This window comes from Physeter macrocephalus, chromosome 12 (genome assembly GCF_002837175.3).
Source record: "Physeter macrocephalus isolate SW-GA chromosome 12, ASM283717v5, whole genome shotgun sequence".
NCBI classification, from domain to species: Eukaryota; Metazoa; Chordata; class Mammalia; order Artiodactyla; family Physeteridae; genus Physeter; species Physeter macrocephalus.
Genome location: NC_041225.1, coordinates 12,996,771 through 13,015,100, shown reverse-complemented (window position 1 = coordinate 13,015,100; position 18,330 = coordinate 12,996,771). Strand labels below are relative to the sequence as shown.

The 18,330-nt window shown below is 47.9% G+C and overlaps 1 protein-coding gene and 1 pseudogene across 2 annotated transcripts; both read left to right on the top strand.

The window, feature by feature from the left end:
- The first annotated feature begins 274 nt into the window (after nt 1-274).
- On the top strand, nt 275-12,335 carry CHCHD5 (coiled-coil-helix-coiled-coil-helix domain containing 5). Of its 2 annotated transcripts, none has more exons than XM_055088882.1 (5): nt 275-441; nt 1,565-1,705; nt 1,793-1,958; nt 4,249-4,876; nt 12,253-12,335. In XM_055088882.1, coding segments are annotated over exons 1-4 (333 nt in total). In that variant the 5' UTR covers nt 275-439; the 3' UTR covers nt 4,273-4,876; nt 12,253-12,335. The 2 variants fall into 2 exon arrangements, with proteins under 2 accessions (XP_054944857.1, XP_054944856.1); XM_055088881.1 differs by having other exon boundaries at nt 4,249-5,240; nt 12,253-12,329.
- Nucleotides 7,967-12,327, top strand: LOC102976004 (axin interactor, dorsalization-associated protein-like; annotated as a pseudogene).
- Nucleotides 12,336-18,330: the final 5,995 nt, after the last annotated feature.

Here is an 18,330-nt window from a genome sequence, read left to right as displayed (position 1 = left end):
GGGGTTGCAGCAGCGGCAGCCGCTGGCCACCAGCTCCAGTAAGGCGGCTAAAGGCGCGTGCGGCTGCGGCCAAGTACAGGAGCGGCGCACACCCGCGCCGCACTCGCCTTAGAGCGGAGGTACCGCGATTCTTCCCAGTACTTCCGGTGAATTCCCGGTGCCGCCAGGGCCAGCCGGAAATGGAAGGGCACAAAGTACCGAGCCGGCTGGGACCGGAAAGTGGCTACGCAAGGAGCCAACATTAGAGGTCGGGGCCGGAAGGAGAAGTAGGGCGCCGCCATGACGGGTTGGGTCTAAAGGGAACGGGGCTGCCTGTCTGCTCTGCGACCGGGAAAATACAAGGCAAGGAGGGCTGGGCTGGGCGCCGCCATGACAACCTGATACCGGAAAAGGCGGGGCTATCCTCCCTCATTGATCCTCCTCCGGCATCGGCCTCAAGATGTGAGTAGCGGGAGCCCTTACCCCGTATCTGCCCCCGTATACTTTCTCTTCCCCAGTGATCTGGACTTAGGCCAGGACTCCGGGAAGAAGGATTGACCTCTCTGTGCCCTGGAGATCCGAGCCTTAGGATTCAGCGCTGTCCTTCACGAGCCTCAGTTCTGCGCGTGTTCAGGCCCCGCCCTCTGAGCGTTTAGGCTCCGCCCCTTTTTCGGGTGATAACGGACGACTTAAAGGTCCAGTCTCAACACCCCAAGCCTTGCCCCCCAAAACCCCGGGTCTCGTCCCTCACCCTGCAACCCTACGACTCCAGACTTCTCCCAGGACCTCTAGGACTCCTAGAGCCGTCCTTTTAGAGCTCCAGGTTCCTCCCCCTGGATCATCTGACTTTACCTTTTGGAACTTCCGGGTCTGTCGAGTATCTCAGATCTCACCTGTAGGGCCCACAGACTTGTTCTTAGACACCACTGATCTCACGCTGGATTCCAGACCTTGTTCCCAAGAACTTGAAGAGCTTATTTGTAGAGCCCTCCAGATTTACCCCAGAGCCCCAGCCTCACCCCGGGCTTCCAGATCATGCCCCTAGGACCCTGAGACCCATCCCAGGACCCCCAAACCTGCCCCAGGGCCTCAAGTCTCACTTTCAGTACCCCTGTCTTCAGGTCTCATCTCGAAGACCCTTTGGTCAAGAGACACTTCCCCAGGACCCAAGACCTCACCCCTTGGATCTCTAACCCTCACTTTTAGGGCCTTCGAACTCATTTAGGGCTCCCAGGTTCTCTCGGAAAACTCTAGGTATTATTTCTAAGGCCCTAAGCCTTCTCTGCATGATTCCCAAGCCTAAACTGGGGGATGCCCAGACTCCCAGACCCTTCTTCCAGGACCTCCACAGCCTGCCTTGGAATAATCAGACCTTTTTTTCAGGACCTCCACTATCTCCCCAGAAGCTTCCAGCCTGCTCCACAATCCCCAAGCCTCATGCCTTACCTCTCTACCTCCCTGGCCCTATCCCAGGACCCTTCAGACTCTGAGATTTGCCCAAGACCCCAGTGCCACCCAGACTCAGATCAGAACTCCCTTTCTTGCCTACTGCCTGGAATTATCCTCAGACTATCACGTCCCACAGGCAGGCGGCCCTGGAGATCACTGCTCGCTATTGTGGCCGGGAGCTGGAGCAGTACGGCCAGTGTGTGGCAGCCAAGCCTGAGTCATGGCAACGAGACTGTCACCACCTTAAGATGAGCATTGCTCAGTGCACGTCCGCCCAGTGAGTGTGGGCAAGTACGGGGCAGGTTGGGGGCGGGGGGCCGTAGGGTGGAAGTCTCCCCGGGCCTGAAATGCCCTGTCCCTGCAGCCCAGTCATCCGGCAGATCCGCCAGGCCTGTGCGGAGCCTTTTGAGGCCTTTGAGGAATGTCTTAGACAGAACGAGGCAGCCGTGGGCAACTGTGCAGAACATGTGCGCCGCTTCCTGCAGTGTGCCGAGCAGGTGCAGCCGACACACACCCCCTCTACCGCAGAGGTAAGACGGCGGCTCGGCAGGCCCTTCATCCCCTCCCTTCATCTTCCCAGCTGCTCAGAGTGAAGACCTTGGAGTCAGCCTCAGCCCCACGCAGACCTTTACCACGCATCCCGCTTCCGGAACATCAGAACGTGTTCCCCTCTTCCCCATTCCATAGCCCCTGCTTCCGTCCAGCCGTCTTCTCCACCCCTCCACAGCCAGGGTACCTGCCCCAGCCTTCTCCCTGGTCTCTCTGCATCCCCTCTTCCCTTGCCTCCATGCGGTGGCCAGAGAGAACGTTTAGGAACTGAAAACTAGTCACATTACACCCTTGCTGAAAGCTCTTCGGTGACTTCTCATCCACACTGAGAACAAAATCCCAGGTTCCTGCTGGCTCTCTGTGTTCTTCCCCAGGCTGACCTGACCCACCTCCTCCCTTACCCACTCTCCCTTTCTCATCCTCACCGCCTCTCAGCTGTATGGGCAGTGGGGGTAAGGATGGGGCAAAAAAGTCTTAACTGTTTTTAACGTATATAGTACCTAAACAGATATACAGTATATCTATGGTATTAAAGTGTCATGGATGGGTGCAATCTTTTTTAAATGTCTAAAAAGACTCCTTGGGGGACAATAATTTTTTTTAAAAAAGGTTGAGACATGCTGGTTTAGATGTTTACTGTCTCCCCCACTGGCCTGCAAGCTCCAAAGGCAAAAGTCACATCTTTCACCAGCTCCCTCTCCACCCCCTCTCATTTGCCCCTCTCTCGGTTCCTGGGACCCCATCTTCTCTGTTCGCACCCAGAAGAGAAGCCTTCTCTTGGACCTCCATGCTGTCTGTCTTACCTCACTCAGTCCGTTCTCTGTGAAGGTCCCAGAGTGATCCCAGAGGAACTCTGACTGTGTACTGCTTCATGGCTCGCATTGACCAGGCCAAGTCTACACTCCGGCACAGCCTCGCAGGCCCTGCAGGATATGGCCTCTGGCCCTGCCTCTACCCGGCATCCACCTTAGGCTCTGTGTTTCCTGCCCCAGTGAGCATGCAGTTACGCGAATGCCGGTCTCTCCTGCTGCCAGGCCTTTATCTCACTGTTTCCCTCTGCCTGGACTGCCCTTCCTATCCCATCTGACTAATTCTTAGTCCAGCTTCGATGTCACCTCCCTCAGAAAATGCCGTCATGGCCCATCTCCATGCTCCCAAGACCCCTGTGCTCCCTCCACTATGGCTTAAATTTTACTGCCTTGTAACTGCTTCCCTCCCATCGCCTGTTTCGGAGGAGTTCTTGGCTAAAGACTGGGGAAATGCCCTTCTACCAGGCCCTGTAGACATTGGGTTTTTGTTTTTTTTTTAAATAAGGCACAGATAAGTGAAAGGTTCAGGTTCCAAGAGCAGACACCAGTGAGATGGACTTCTAATTCTTCTCAGAAAATGTTCAGCAATGATTGCATACTGTTCACGCTAGTTTATTAATTATATTTTGGTGATACTTCTTTCAAGTTCTTTGAGCGTCTGAACAAAGACCCCACCTTCCTATCTTAGGGCCAGTTGCTCCCTCCCTCCCGGAATGAGCAACCAGGGCTCTCCCTGGTCTTCCTGGGGTTACCCCTGCCCTGCCCCCCTGCTACTCTGTCTCCCCGCTGGGAGCCAAAGGAGCTTTTAAAAACGGAAATTGGGTCACATCTGTCCCCTTTAAAGCCTGTGGTTTTCCAGTGCACTCAGAGTAATTAACCCCACGCCCAGCTTCTCCTCACTGCCCTCTCCTTCCCGTAAGGGCATCGCAGCTGCAGCTTTCCCTCTCTGATTGGGGGCAGTGAAATTCAGGCCTCCTCTCTTCTCTAGTCTCCAAAAGAGCAAACACCCAGGCCCATCTCATAAAACAGGGTATAAAGACGTCTCGTGTTAACGCAGCTGCCAGCGTAAAGTGCTGCTTGCACCTCCCGCCCCACACACCTCCGCTCTTTACCCTGACGTGGTCTTCCTCGTAGGGTTTACCCGCTGACACATTTTTGTTCATTTGTTGTCTGTCCCTCCCTAGGGTCAGAGACGTGTGTCTGCTGCACCCACTGCTGGGTCCCTAGTAGCTGTCACAGTGCTGGGCACACAGCAGGTGCCGTTTAAGCCCAGCGGAACGCTGCCGTCCCTGCTCCCAGGGGCGGCTCGCTGCCCCCGAGTCATCGCCTGACACCCTCTCCCTCCAGGCTGTGAGCCCCGCAAGGGCAGCCTCTGCTGTGTCTACCTAATCTCGCCAGCAGTGGTCCCAGGGCCAGGCACACAAGAGGTGCTAGTAGATGTTGATGTGGCTTTTTTCTGCAGGCACAGCCACTTCCTGCCTCCTGAGGACCCTTCAGACCGTGGGAGAACTGGACATGAGTGACTGCACTTGATGCCTCCACTGCTGAAGAGTGGCCAGGTGGAGTCCTGAGGGCTGTGGACATGGGCCTGGCTTCCCTGGACATCAGGACTCACAATAAATAAAGACTATACCAGGCTTTGGTTCCTGCCTTCAGCACCTGCGGGGCCCTGTTCCCCAGCTTCACCTAGTGTGCCAAGGAGGGGCCTGGGGCATGGGGCAAGCTGCTCTGTCTGTTCACCAGGGTTAAGGCGACCCCTCTTCCCCCTTCAGCTCTGCCAACATCAATTTCCTGCCTCCTGCTGCACGGATACGGAGAAGGGCTCCTTCTCACCTTAACTGGAGCATTTACAAGTCTTCATTGAGTGTTTCCTTGAGGCTTGGGGGCAATAAATAACACACCTCCTTCCCTCCTGAGTTCAGAACCAGTTGAGCAATAGACATGGGCATGAGGCAATGCAGGTGAAAACACTGGCTCTTGTATTGAAAACAGCTGCACTGACGGATGTGGCTTAGAGTTTGCTGCACTGGACTTCTCTTCTGTCTTGGTTTGCATCCTTCCAGAGTCCAACCCGGAGAATCTGAGTGCAGGTAGTATCCGGGGGCATCCAGGAATACTCGTAGGGAAGTGGAGAGGTGTGACAGAGAGGAAGGCAGCCAATAAAAGGTGCATTATCAAGCCGGTTACTGCTGTGGGCAACTGAGGCTCAGTCCCACCTGGGACTTCTGGGAGATGGCACAGAACATACCTCAGCTTCCCCATCCCAGGGGCAGGGAAGTTGGGGTGTATGTACACCAACTCCCCATCTGACATTGAGGGATGTTTTCCTGGGCATTGACCGCCCTATGCGTGGTCAAGTGCCCTCCTGCCACCAAGAGAGGGCCCTGCGCAGAGAGCAGGGGGGAGTCAAGTGAGCAGCCTTCAGCACACAGGAGAGGGTGCTGAGTGGATCAGGTAGGTACCAGCAGTGGCTGCTGCAGCTTCATAATGTTTCTCTGCAGGATTACAGGCTCCGTGGGCACAGCTGGTTGTTCCGTCTTCCTGCAGGGGCAGGTCCTAAGAGGCAGAGGGTAGACAGGCAAGTATGCAGAGAGAGAGCCCAGAGCCTGCACCCAGCTTCACCATTCAGATAAGTTGCTCTTCCCTGGAGCGTAATCCAGACTTAGAGAAACTGGAAGTGACTGGTCAGCGCTGACCGGACTGGCTATTTGAAATCTAAGGCTTGTGCTCTGGCTTGGAAAAATGAGCTGGGAGTCTCTCCTGGGGATTTGACACCTAAAACAAAGGAAGTTGTTGGTTTGGCTTAGCAGCCAGGGTGGGAGTCCTATGCAGTCAGGGTTGCGGGGGTCCTTCGATGCCATGTGGCCCAAACAAGAAAACCCAGGTTGTGGAGAGAGGATTGTAATCAGTTCCTGTGGTCCCTGAAAGGGCTGCTTGGGTCCTGGTGGCTTTCTGTTCCCAGCTCCAGTTTCCTTGGGCTGTGGATTGAGCCCTCAGATTTCTGTGTATGTTTTCAGCCAACCTGTCTTTACTTGAGTAAGCTAGGGTGGGGTTCTCTCCATGTGACTGAAAGAAGTGATAAGAGCAGACAAAATGGCGGTGGAGACTACGTTTCAGAACATCTCTAACAGGCCTCTCTTCCACTAGGCTAGACCAGCTTCCTTATATGGTGGGTCTCAGGGGTCCACGAGAGCAAAAATGGAAACAGTCACCGCATTTACCGCATTCTACTAGTTGAAGTAAATCATGAGGCCAACCCAGGCTAAAGGCCCTGGAGACTCTGCCTCTTTTTTGGCGTGGAAGGGACTCCACCTCTTGATGGCATCTGCCTGCAAAGAATTGTTGCCCATATTTACCCATTAAAACTTCATAGTTTCTATTCTTGCATCTGTTTGGGTAAAATGTACTTTTCGAAGAATTTTTCACATGATCTGAATTTTTCGGTTGTCATCAATTTGTTCTTAATATCCTCATATTATCTTAAGGTCTGTCAAACCTGTAACAAAGACCCCTTTTTCATTTCTCTCTTTTCTTTTGGCTGAGCCATGTGGCCTGTGAGATCTTAGTTCCCACCTGGGCCCTCGGCAGTGAGTGTGGAGTCCTAACCACTGGACCGCCAGGGAATTCCCCCTTTTTCATTTCTGACACTGGTTATTTGTGTCCTCTTCCTTTTTTTCTTGATGAGTCTTGACAGGAGTTTATCAATATTAGTAATCTTTTCACAGAATCTGCTTTTGGCTTTGTTGGTGCTATTTCATATACTTATTTTTTTTTTTTTTTTTTTTTTTTTTGTATGCGGGCCTCCCTCTGCTGCAGCCTCTCCCGTTGCGGAGCACAGGCTCCGGACGCGCAGGCCCAGCGGCCATGGCTCACGGGCCCAGCCGCTCCACGGCACGTGGGGTCTTCCCGGACCGGGGCGCGAACCCGGTTCCCCTGCATCGGCAGGCGGACGCGCAACCACTGCGCCACCAGGGAAGCCCCTCATATACTTATTTTGAATTTAAATCTCTTCTTTATTCCTACCTTCTTTTCTTGGATTTAATTTTCTGTTTTCTACCCTTTTGAATGTTTAGCTCACTGATTTTCAGCCTTTTCCCTTTTCTAATGTATGCACTTTTCCCCCAAAGCATGGCTATTTTGCTTTTCTCATTGATCTCAGATTATTTAGACGTTTAAAATTGTATTTTTTAAATTTCTAAACATATGGGGATTTTTCTAGTTATCTTGCCTAATTGCAATTGGGTTGAGAACATATTTTATATGATTTCAGTCTTTTGAAATCTGTTTAGACTTTCTGGCTTGGCATATGGTCAGTTTTTGTTAATGTGCCATATGTGCTTGAATCCTTGGCTCATGATGCATTATCTTAGCTTGGATTCCCCCAGAAACAGACTTTGAGACAAGGGTTTGGGAGATGATCCCAGAAAGCACTGGTAGAGCTGGGAGAAGTGAGGCAGGGAAGGGAAGGCAGCACATCAGAGGTGCCTTTTCAAGCAAGGTATTACTGTGGGCAGCAGCTTCATTCTCTGGGCAACTCTGGGAAGCAGTGGAAATAGGCTTCCCGCTCTCGTGGTGAGGGCATTTGTACACCCTTCATTTGGTTGAGGGCTACTTAAGGGGATGGGTTTTTTGGTTTTTGTGGGGTCTTTTTTTTGGTTTGGCCTGCGGGATTTTGGTTCCCTGACCGGGGCTCGAACCCGTGCCCCCTGCAGTGGAAGCGCAGAGTGTTAAGCACTGGACCGCCAGGGGAGTCCCAAGGGGATGGATTTTTAATTCCCTGCCACTTCCCGCTTGCCACAAACCAGGCAGAGTGGGCTCTGGTGGAGAGGAATCTCGCCAGCAAAGATCAGCTGCCTTGCCTGCTTCACCCACTGGGTTCACTTCTGTGGCCGCCACCTGTGGCCACAGCTGCCTTTGCTCCCGTCGTGGCTGCCTCAGCAGCAGCCAGCGCCATCCTGACCACCTTTGCTGCCTGTCACTACTGAGGCCATCACCACATCCCACCATAGCCACCCTCGGTGGAGGTATTGAAATAACAAGAATGCCTTCAAAATGCTTGACTCCGTTCGCAAAGAATGGCTACATTCAACCCAGGAAGGAGGCCAATGAGAAGTGGTGGTCATGAAGGCGGGGGAAGCACTGGGAAGAGGGTGGGGAGGGACAGACGCCAGTGTTGGGGGGACGTGGGTGCATGCCGAAGGGGTTGAGTGAGCTGATAACGCTCAGGATTCTGAGAGGAGGCGGAATTCCAGTCAAGGCTTCAGAGCCGCAAAGTTTGGCTCGGGCTGCAAATGGGCTTGGGCGGCTCCTTGGCGGGTGGTAGCGGTGGCCTGGCGGTTCCTCCTGGCCCTGTTAATGTCGGCGCCAGGCCCGGGGAGGATGGCGCCCTAGAGCCCGGCCCCGCTGGGGTAGGGGCGGGAGGGGACGCGGTGGGGACCGGCCATGTCGGAGGTGACCCGAAGTCAGCTGCAGCGCCGGGCTGCCAGCTTTGGGAGAGGCTCCGACTTTGACTCTTGGGGCCAGCTGGTGGAGGCGATAGAGGAGTATCAGATATTAGCAAGACACCTACAAAAAGAGGCCCAAGCTCAGCACAGTAATTCTGAATTCACCGAAGAACAAAAGAAAACCATAGGCAAAATGGCAACATGCTTGGAATTACGAAGTGCAGCTTTACAGTCCACATGGTCCCAAGAAGAATTTAAACTGGAGAATCTGAAGAAGCTAGAACCAATCCTAAAGAATATTCTTACATATAATAAAGAATTCCCATTTGATGTTCAGCCTGTCCCCTTAAGAAGAATTTTAGCACCTGGTGAAGAAGAGAATTTGGAATTTGAAGAAGATAAAGAAGAGGGTGGCGCTGGAGCAGGGTGTCTGATGCCTTTCCTGCTAGAGTTCCCCGTACTTTATTACCAAGGTTGCCATCAGAACCAGGAGTGACGTTAGTCACTATCAGAATTGAGAAAATTGGCCTGAAAGATGCTGGGCAATGCATTGATCCCTATATCACAGTTAGTGTAAAAGATCTGAATGGCATAGATTTAACTCCTGTGCAAGATACTCCGGTGGCTTCATGAGAGGAAGATATGTATGTTTCATTTTAATGCAGACATTGAGCTCCAGAAGCATGTTGAAAAATTAACCAAAGGTGCAGCTATCTTCTTTGAATTCAAACACTACAAGCCGAAAAAAAGCTATTTTCTTTGAATTCAAACACTACAAGCCAAAACCAGCACCAAGTGTTTTGCTTTCATGGAGATGGATGAAATTAAACCTGGGCCAATTGTAATAGAACTATACAAGAAACCCACTGACTTTATTTATTTTTTTTTTATTTTTATTTTTTCCCACTGACTTTAAAAGAAAGAAATTGCAATTGCTGACCAAGAAACCACTTTATCTTCATCTGCATCAAACTTTGCACAAAGAATGATTGTGACATGAATACCCTGGAACTTCTGTGAATCTCACCATTCAGTAGAAACCATCCTAGCTCTGTGTAGCCTATTGACCCTTCAACAGGCAGGCAGCAAGCCGTACCCAGGCCAGCAGGCCAGAGTGAGTCCATTACGAAGCTGTAGCACAGAATTCAAAGTCCAGCACATCGCTGATGTAAAAGACTCCTTTGGATACAGGCTTACTGCAGATCTTGAAACGTTTTCACTTTTCTATTAATTGTGCAATGAACAGCCTCTTTTCTAATGTGCCACGCCTCCTGCCCTGCTTCCTGGAACGACACTGTTGTGGGTGGAACGTGCTCACCTTCACGCTTAATACAGCAATAAGCGTGTGCTAGAGTTTACACACCTGTCCACTTCTGCTCCAATATGCTCTTCGGTTTTTCGAGTTAATGTCAAACTTTGGGTTGATGTGGGTAGGATAGTATGAAACCGCCTTTGAGAGGAATTGGACCAATTATGCTGCCCAAGGTCAGTCTGGAAATGTATAGGCTGCTTCTCGGGGACGGCCTTGATTCACCCTGATCTCATGGTTCTCCTGCTTAGAAATAGTGTGCCTTGGCCAAATCAGTATCCCATATGGGCATGTTCACAGGTTGTAGCCGTGCTTTTTCCAGATGACCAGATCGTTTTTCTGAAAGTGAGCATATTTTTAGTCATGTTGATTAGCTTCTTTCTACATCACATCGTTACTCTTTCTGATAGTGATTCTGGGGTTAATGATGGAACCATCTCAGAATAATTACAAATTCTTGGTGGGTTTATAATGTCTTTTAAATCGTCTAATCTAAAAATAATTTGAGTCAGATACTAACAAGATACCACAGGAATAACTGCTGTTTTTCAGACAACTGATTGTGAAACCTTAAAACCTGCCTGCCTCTTCTTATAGTGGTGAGTATGCAAATCTGGAGATATTCTAATTTTTTTTTAATATAGGTAGATAGGATTGCCATTTATTTCCTATGTAGATATACTGCCATTCACATATGGAAATATGCAGGTCATGAGCTTTTTATAATTTGACTATTTACATTCTTTCGACTTGATAATGGGACATAAATAAAAGTTTCACAGTACACACGAGGTGGATATTTGATACACAGAACATTAAGATTTGGGGTGGGCATTCTGTGGGTTAGATGTGGAGCCCACGTATTTAATATTCACTATTTTAAGTGACCAATGCTAGCATGAGGGGAACGCAGTGCCAGTACTTTGCCTATTTTTAAACTAGTGTAATGAGCCTAGTCATACCGTTCAGTATGTTTGCTTTTTAAAGAAGTAACCACAGTCAAGTTCTAGCCCTTGCACTTCAAGAGGTCTAGTCTCCACTTTCAGTTGTCTGTTAGGTCAGTTCTGTTTACTATGATGGATGTTAAAAAACTATATGAGCCTGAAGAATTCTCAACCAGATTTAGTCTTGCCTCTCTCTTGATTAGCTTAATTCCAAAATGATTCCATCCACAGTAGTTTGAGGGGATGAGGAATTTGTCTTAATAAATTGCTTTGCTGTTCACTCAACTCTTAGACTGTGAGTTGTCAGCCCGCCCCCCCCCCGCCGACCCCCCAGACTGTAAGCTCCTCAGGGGGCAAGAACCACATGTTCGCCACATCACGTACATTTTCTGAGGTGCTTGGCAGTGCTCTGTACCCTGTGGAGTACTCGGCGGTACCTTCTGTTTGATGTTGCTGACAAGACCTAAAACTAATCCCATAAAAAACCTACCATTTGGGCTTCCCTGGTGGCGCAGTGGTTGAGAATCCGCCTGCCAATGCAGGGGACACAGGTTCGAGCCCTGGTCCGGGAAGATCCCACAGGCCGCGGAGCAACTAGGCCCGTGAGCCACAACTACTGAGCCTGCGCGTCTGGAGCCTGTGCTCCGCAACAAGAGAGGCCGCGACAGTGAGAGGCCCGCGCACCGCGATGAAGAGTGGCCCCCGCTCGCCGCAACTGGAGAAAGCCCTCGCACAGAAACGAAGACCCAACACAGCCAAAAATAAATAAATTAATTTAAAAAAAAAAGGTAGTACTTAAAAAAAACCCCAAAAACCTACCATTAAAATGTAGCAAAACTGGAAGAAAAAAAAAAAAAGCCAGCGAAAGGTGTGTGGAGGTGAGGGGGCGGGGTATGTGAACGAGAAAGCAGAGTCTTCGAGGGTCATCATTTTCACCTCTGATGGCTAAACTGAGGGTTTTGTGCTTGTCACTGAACATACTGACTTTGATGATAAAGATTATCACTATAGTAATGGTAAGAAATATTTCAGTCAGCACTTACCTTCAAAGGGTAAGCACCTCATACCATCAAAAACTTTCAGGCAGAATGTGTGCAAATAGAAGCCAGATCTCTAAAGACATTAATAATCTCGAAAGAAAGTAAGCTAGCTTTTACCATAAAGTGTGCTGCCTTTCAAAAGTTCTGCTGCCATACCCTAGACCAATTAAATCAGAATCTCCTGGGGTAAGACCCAGACATGGGTATTTTTGTTTAAATACCGATTTTAAATTTTATTTCAGTATGCAACCGAGAACCACTGCCCTGGCGGAATTCCTCATTTTTGCTTGACTGCGTTTTGTAATATTAACTTGTTTGGAAATAAAGTTCTGAAAGTTGTTGACCCTATTTCTGAAGGCCCTGATGATCTAGAATTTACAGAGTCTGGGAGCCTCTGAGTGTCACAATAGTATTTCTTTCTAACCCAATGAATATTTACCAGTGAGGTGGTGACATACGAAACAAGGTCAGATCCAAGTACTTTACATCCTTTCCTCCTTCTCTGATGGGCCAGAAATTACGGGATGCAAGGTGTGTCGGTTCAACTGGACAGAAGGAAAGGGTGTCACTCTGAAAAGCATTAAGCAGCAAAAATGTCAAGGACATGGACAAGTTTGTGCAATAAGGGGACCTGCCCTCCTGAGTCTTCCAAGGCCAGAGGCCTGGACACTGCTGCTGGGACTGTGCTGGCTGTGGCACATGTCCAAAGTCAAATCTCTTACTTCCCAGGAGAAGACATTGAAGATAACACGGTGACCTCGATGCGGCAGTGTGAGGTGCTGGCGAGAAAAAGGGGGGAAATGCAGATCGGAAAAACGGAAAAAGAGAACAACTCCAAAGATTCTGTACCCAGCAGAGCGTGAGCCCCAGGGAACCAAGTCCAGGGAAGCATATTTACATATGTTCTTAAGACGCGTAAAGGTAAGACTTTAAAAAAGAAGACGGCAAATAAAATAGTACTAATTTAAATGGATATGACCTATACAGAATAAAAATGACAATGACATGTTTCTTCCTGTCTGATGATACAGTAAAATAGTTTTGCTTTTTCTGTTTCCTTTTCCAGTAATAATTCTCTAAACTGCCTGCAGTCTTTAGGATGTCTTATTTTCTTTCATTTAGTGGTAAAACTCAGAATACTAATGATTCCGTGTTCAATGCGTTTGTTGAGAGAATGTTTAGCTTGATGTCCTCCCATTGGCCTGACACCAGGAATCAGTGTGATATGTGCCTTCTGAGAGTAGAACTTCAAGGCAAAGTGAATTGTATGCAATAGAGTAAAAGTGATAAAGTAAAACAAAACAAAAAACAAACAAAAAATCCTCATTTAATTCTTCTTTACATTTCGAGAAAAGGAAAAGTGACCAAAATTATGAAAGCCTCAATATCACAGGTAAGTAAATCGCATCTCTTTTTAGCAAAATGTGTCCAGGACACTTAGCAAGTAAGATCTTTTCATTTTCTTTGGTAAGGAGCTTATATACCGAATGGGATTTGCCAAAATTTACATTTGAGCTCTCTGCTGAATATGCAGATAAATAAGCAAAGTCTAGTTTGTATTTGTGTAAGAGATCAGCAGTTTTTTGTTTTATGTTTTCTGCAACTTCAAGGCAACCTTCATAGAAATTAAGAAATGAATTGAAACTCCAGTTTTCATTTAAAAAGTACCTAAGAGCTAGGGGAAACATTTGTTGTGGCTGCGATGCCTCAGTTAAGTCACTGTAGAAAGTATGATCATTGGTGAGATCCGATGGAGTCAGTTTTGCATTGTAAGGGGCCAACACACCTGTTAACGCTCTAGAGTTTACCCTTTTGTTGGCACACAAGACATTTTAGTTGCAATATCTGAATGAGGAAATGTAATTCTACTCAGTTTCGTAGAACAGTCAAGGGGACAATATGCTAATCGTACATGTTTGTGTCAGTTCAATGGCTGCTGTTTTCAGCTGAGCTTTGGTGTCTTTTGGGGAGACAAACAAGCAAACAAACACACTGGCTGTTTTTAAAAATAAATTTATTTTATTATTTATTTATTTATTTTTGGCTGCGTTGGGTCTGTTGCTGTGCGCGGGCTTTCTCTAGTTGCGGTGAGCTGGGGGCTACTCTTCGTTGTGGGGTGCGGGCTTCTCATTGCGGTGGCTTCTCTTGTTGCGGAGCACGGGCTCTAGGCTCTAGGCACACGGGCTTCAGTAGTTGTGGCACGTGGGCTCATTAGTTGTGGCTCGCGGGCTCTAGAGCGCAGGCTCAGTAGTTGTGGCGCACAGGCTTAGTTGCTCCGCGGCATGTGGGATCATCCCGGACCAGGGCTCAAACTTGTGTCCCCTGCATTGGCAGGCGGATTCTTAACCACTGCGCCACCAGGGAAGTCCCAACACACTGGCTTTTGATAGATTTAGAAGTACTTGCCTGTCTCATCCTGAACTTGTGAGGTTCAATCTCCACATGTGCTTTCATATACTCTTTTCCACCATGTGCAATCCCCAATTTTTTTCTGCATAGTGTGCAGTATGATATATTTTGGTTACTTACTTTCCTAATCCAGTTATATATGTCCTTCCATTTGTCATTAAAATAACATAAACATTTAGTCTGTTATCTGGGTCATGCTGGCATTGGTACTATAATTATTCTCATTTTCATTATCTGAACTCCTAGAAAACAAAGTCACGATATTCACAATGTTAAATATTAAACTATCACTGTCCCAGTCCAAAGTACAACAGTTAATCCACAGAGACAGAGTATTAACATACAACTGCAATGCACTTGTTACACATTTAAGTTGCATCATTCAGAGTGATGCAGCGATGGAGGATTCAATACTCTGAGTCAAATTATAGATTGGGAGGAAAACAACAAACAATGGCAGGGAATTCCCTGCAGTCCAGCGGTTAGGACTCTGCGCTTCCACTGCAGGGGGCCCGGGTTCGATCCCTGGTCAGGGAACTAAGATTCCGCAAGCCGTGCTGCATGGTCAAAAAAAAAAAAAAAAAAAAAAGGCAGGTGGTCAACTTCTGAAATTTAATCTCCACTCAGACTTCTCTGCCAAACTCCAGACTTACATATTAATTGCTTACACGATGTTTCTTTTTTTTTTTAATTACTACACTTTATTTTATTTAGTTATTTATTTTTTGGCTGCAGTGGGTCTTTATTGCTGCCCACGGGCTTTCTCTAGTTGCGGTGAGCAGGGGCTACCCTTCATTGTGGTTCGCAGGCTTCTCATTGCGGTGGCTTCTCTTGTTGTGGAGCACGGGGTCTAGGAGCCCATGGGCTTCAGTAGTTGCAGCACGTGGGCTCAGTAGTTGTGGCTCACGGGCTCTAGAACGCACGCTCAGTAGATGGGGTGCACCGGCTTAGTTGCTCCGCGGCATGTGGGATCTTCCCGGACCAGGGCTCGAACCCGTGTCCCCCGCATCGGCAGGCGGATTCTTAACCCCTGCGCCACCAGGGAAGTCCCAACGTTTCTATTTTGAGGTCTTGAAACATCTCAATATTACCGTGTTCAGAGCTGAGCTTCTGATTCTCCTCCTAAAACTGTTCCACCTCTGCCTTCCCTAACTCAGGCAGATCCATTCTACCTGCTGTGCAGGCCAAAGACCTTGCGAGCCTCCTTAACCCCACTTTTCTTTCACACCCAATATCCAGTGCATTTGGAAATCTCATTGGCTCCTTCTTCAAAATATATCCACCATCCTTGTACCTCTCAATACCTCCTGTTACCAAATCCAGCAGGAACCACCATCCCTCACACCTGGGTTTCTGCACAGCCTCGTCCCTGCTCTCCAAGTTTCTCCTTACTCCCACCCTGAGTGTGTTCTCAGTACAAAAGCTAGAGGGATCCTTTTAAATATGTAAGTCAGAATATCTGTCACTTCTCCATCTGAAACTGTGCAAAGGTATATCATCTCAGAGCAAAAGCCAAAGTCCGTAGAGTAGCCTGTGACGCCATGCGCCCTCTGGGCGCCCTCCTCCTCATTCCTTCTGAGCTCATTTCCTTCCAAGTTCCCAGCCACGTGGTCTCGTTCCTGCTCTTCAAACACTCCAGGAGTGGCCCTGCCTCAGGGCCTTTGCTTAATTCTGCTGGGAACCTTCTTCTCCCAGAGAAACGTGTGACGGTCACCTCTAAGTCTTTTCTCAAATGTCACCTTCCTACCACCCTACTTAGCACAGATACGTACCTCTTGCCCTGCACTTCGGATAACCTGCTCTTTTCCTTTTATCACCTCTTCGCCCACCTTATTTATTAGTATTATTGCTTACGGTCTGTCTCTCCCACTCGAATAGGCAGGAATCTTTGTCTCATCTGTTCATTGGTATATCCAAAGCCTTGAGGACAGTGTCTGATAGGTGCTCAATAAATATTTTATTATTTTATTTTATTTTATTTTTGGCCGTGCTGTGTGGCCTGCAGGATCCTAATTCCCCCACCAGGGATCGAACCAGTGCCCCCTGTGGTGGAAGCTCAGAGCCCTAACCACTGGACCAGCAGGAACTCCCTCAATATATATTTTAGAATGAACGAAGGAGGTGATCACCATGCTCTGTTCAGGTCACAGACTGGGAAGTATGGCTGGAGCTGTCGTGGTGAGGTCCGGGGCCCCGGAGTGGTGGTGAAATGGTAGGCTGAGGCCTCAGGGCCCAGGGGTTCACCGTTGCACTCCCTCACCTCTGCCCTAAGTAGCTCTAGCCTGTTTATCAAGGTTGCATCATCGTCTGGGGAAGAAGTTTCATTGGAAATGCAAGTATCATCTTATTTTGAAAGACAGCCAGATCCCTCAAAGTTGCTCAGATCTGTAGGCAGGCTGTGCTAAATCAGCACAGATGACATTTGAGCAAAGACTTGCTGCCAGGTCCAGGGCATGCGATCGAATCTCAGTGCAGAGAGAGGGGAGGGGGCAGCCATGAGATATGGTAAAAATTTGTTTGTCTCCTCAACCTAGTAATGCTCTAGGGCTCAGAGACCTCCACTTGACCTTCTGCACACGTCACGCGGATGAAGGAAGAGAGAGAGCTTGAGGATCATGGAGAGGTTTTTTAGGGGCCAGTTCTGGAAGTGCTGGTGTACATCACTACTGCCACCAACCAGAACTCAGCCCCACCTCACGGCAAGAGATGCTGAGAGATGTAGCCTACTTGTGTGCTCCAGAGGCAAAGCAAGTAAGCACTCAGCATTGTCTTTGCCACATAGGTACCCTGCACAATTTCGGGGACAATACTCAGGGCTGTAGAATAAGTAGAGTACCGGACACACACTGGTGTGGGTGGGAGAGGTGTGTGGCCTGGAACAGCCTTTCTGGAAGGCAATGTGGAAGAATCTTGTTCCCTCTGTAGGAATTTATGCTACAGGATCACGAGCGTACACATGTAAGTGTACAAGAACGCATCCAGCAATGCAGTTCACAGTAATAAAAATTGGAAACATTGGACAAAAAATGGGATGCAGATCATTTAAAAACAAAGACAGGGACTTCGTCGGCAGTCCGGTGGTTAAGACTCTGCACTTCCATTGCAGGGGGCATGGGTTCGATCCCTGGTTGGGGCACTCACATCCCACGTGCCACGTGGCATGGCCAAAAACAAATAAACAAACAAAGATAGATCTTCTTCTTTTGTCATCTGAACAGATGTCCAATAAAATGCAAATTGTACTGTAATTATAGTGTGATCTCAGGAGGAATATTTATACATTAATTTTTAAGATACATAGTATTTGCACATGGTACAAAAATTCGAAAGGTAGGAAAGGCTATCCACTGAAAAATCTCCCTGTCACCCCTGCTCCGGGTCATCAAGTTCATCTCCTTACAGGCAACCTATGCTACCAGTTTCTTGAATATCTTTCTAGGAGCATCTTATGTATACACCAGCAAAGGCATACATATGTGGGCACATTCCCACACATATGTACATGTATCTTGATCCTCTTTTTTTATGCAAATGCTAACTTACTATACATATATTTTTTTCAAAACAATTTTTTACTGAAGTATAGACTTAACAATGTTGTATTAGTTTCAGATGTACAGCAAAGTGATTCAGTTATATAAGAGTATTTCAGATTCGTTTCCATTTCAGGTATTACAAGATACTGAATATAGTTCCCAGTGCCACACAGTAGGTCCTTGTTGTTTATCCATTTTATACATAGTAGTGTGTGTCTGTTAATCCCAAACTCTTAGTTTATCCCTCCCCCCAACTTTCCCTTTGGTAACCATAAATTCGTTTTCTATGTCTGTGTGTCTATTTCTGTTTTGTAAATAAGTTCATTTGTATCATTTTTTTTTAGATTCCACATATAAGTGATGTGTGATATTTGTCTTTCTCAGTCTGACTTACTTCACTTAGTATGATCATCTCTAGGTCTTCTTTCACCTAAAACTTTAACTTCGTGATCATTCCATTATGAGTACCTAAATAATTCTCTCGTTCTTTTTATGGCTACATAATATTTCCTTCTATGGATATAAAAAATGAGTTATACTTAAAATTAAGTGTTTCCAGCCCATATATGCAGAGAACTCTATGCAAAATATCCTCAAACTCTTCACAGCTCTTGCTAAGGCCGCAGTGACCTCCACATGCAGTGAGCACTTTTCCGTCCTCCTCTTGGCCGCTCTTGACGGCTTGCCTTCTGACAAAGACTCTCTGCTTGATCAAACTTGAGTCAGTTTCCCCCAGGCCCTCTTTTTTTTTTTAATTTTTTTTTTTTTTTTTTTTTAGTACGCGGCCCTCTCACTGTTGTGGCCTCTCCCGTTGCGGAGCACAGGCTCCGGACGCGCAGGCTCAGCGGCCGTGGCTCAGGGG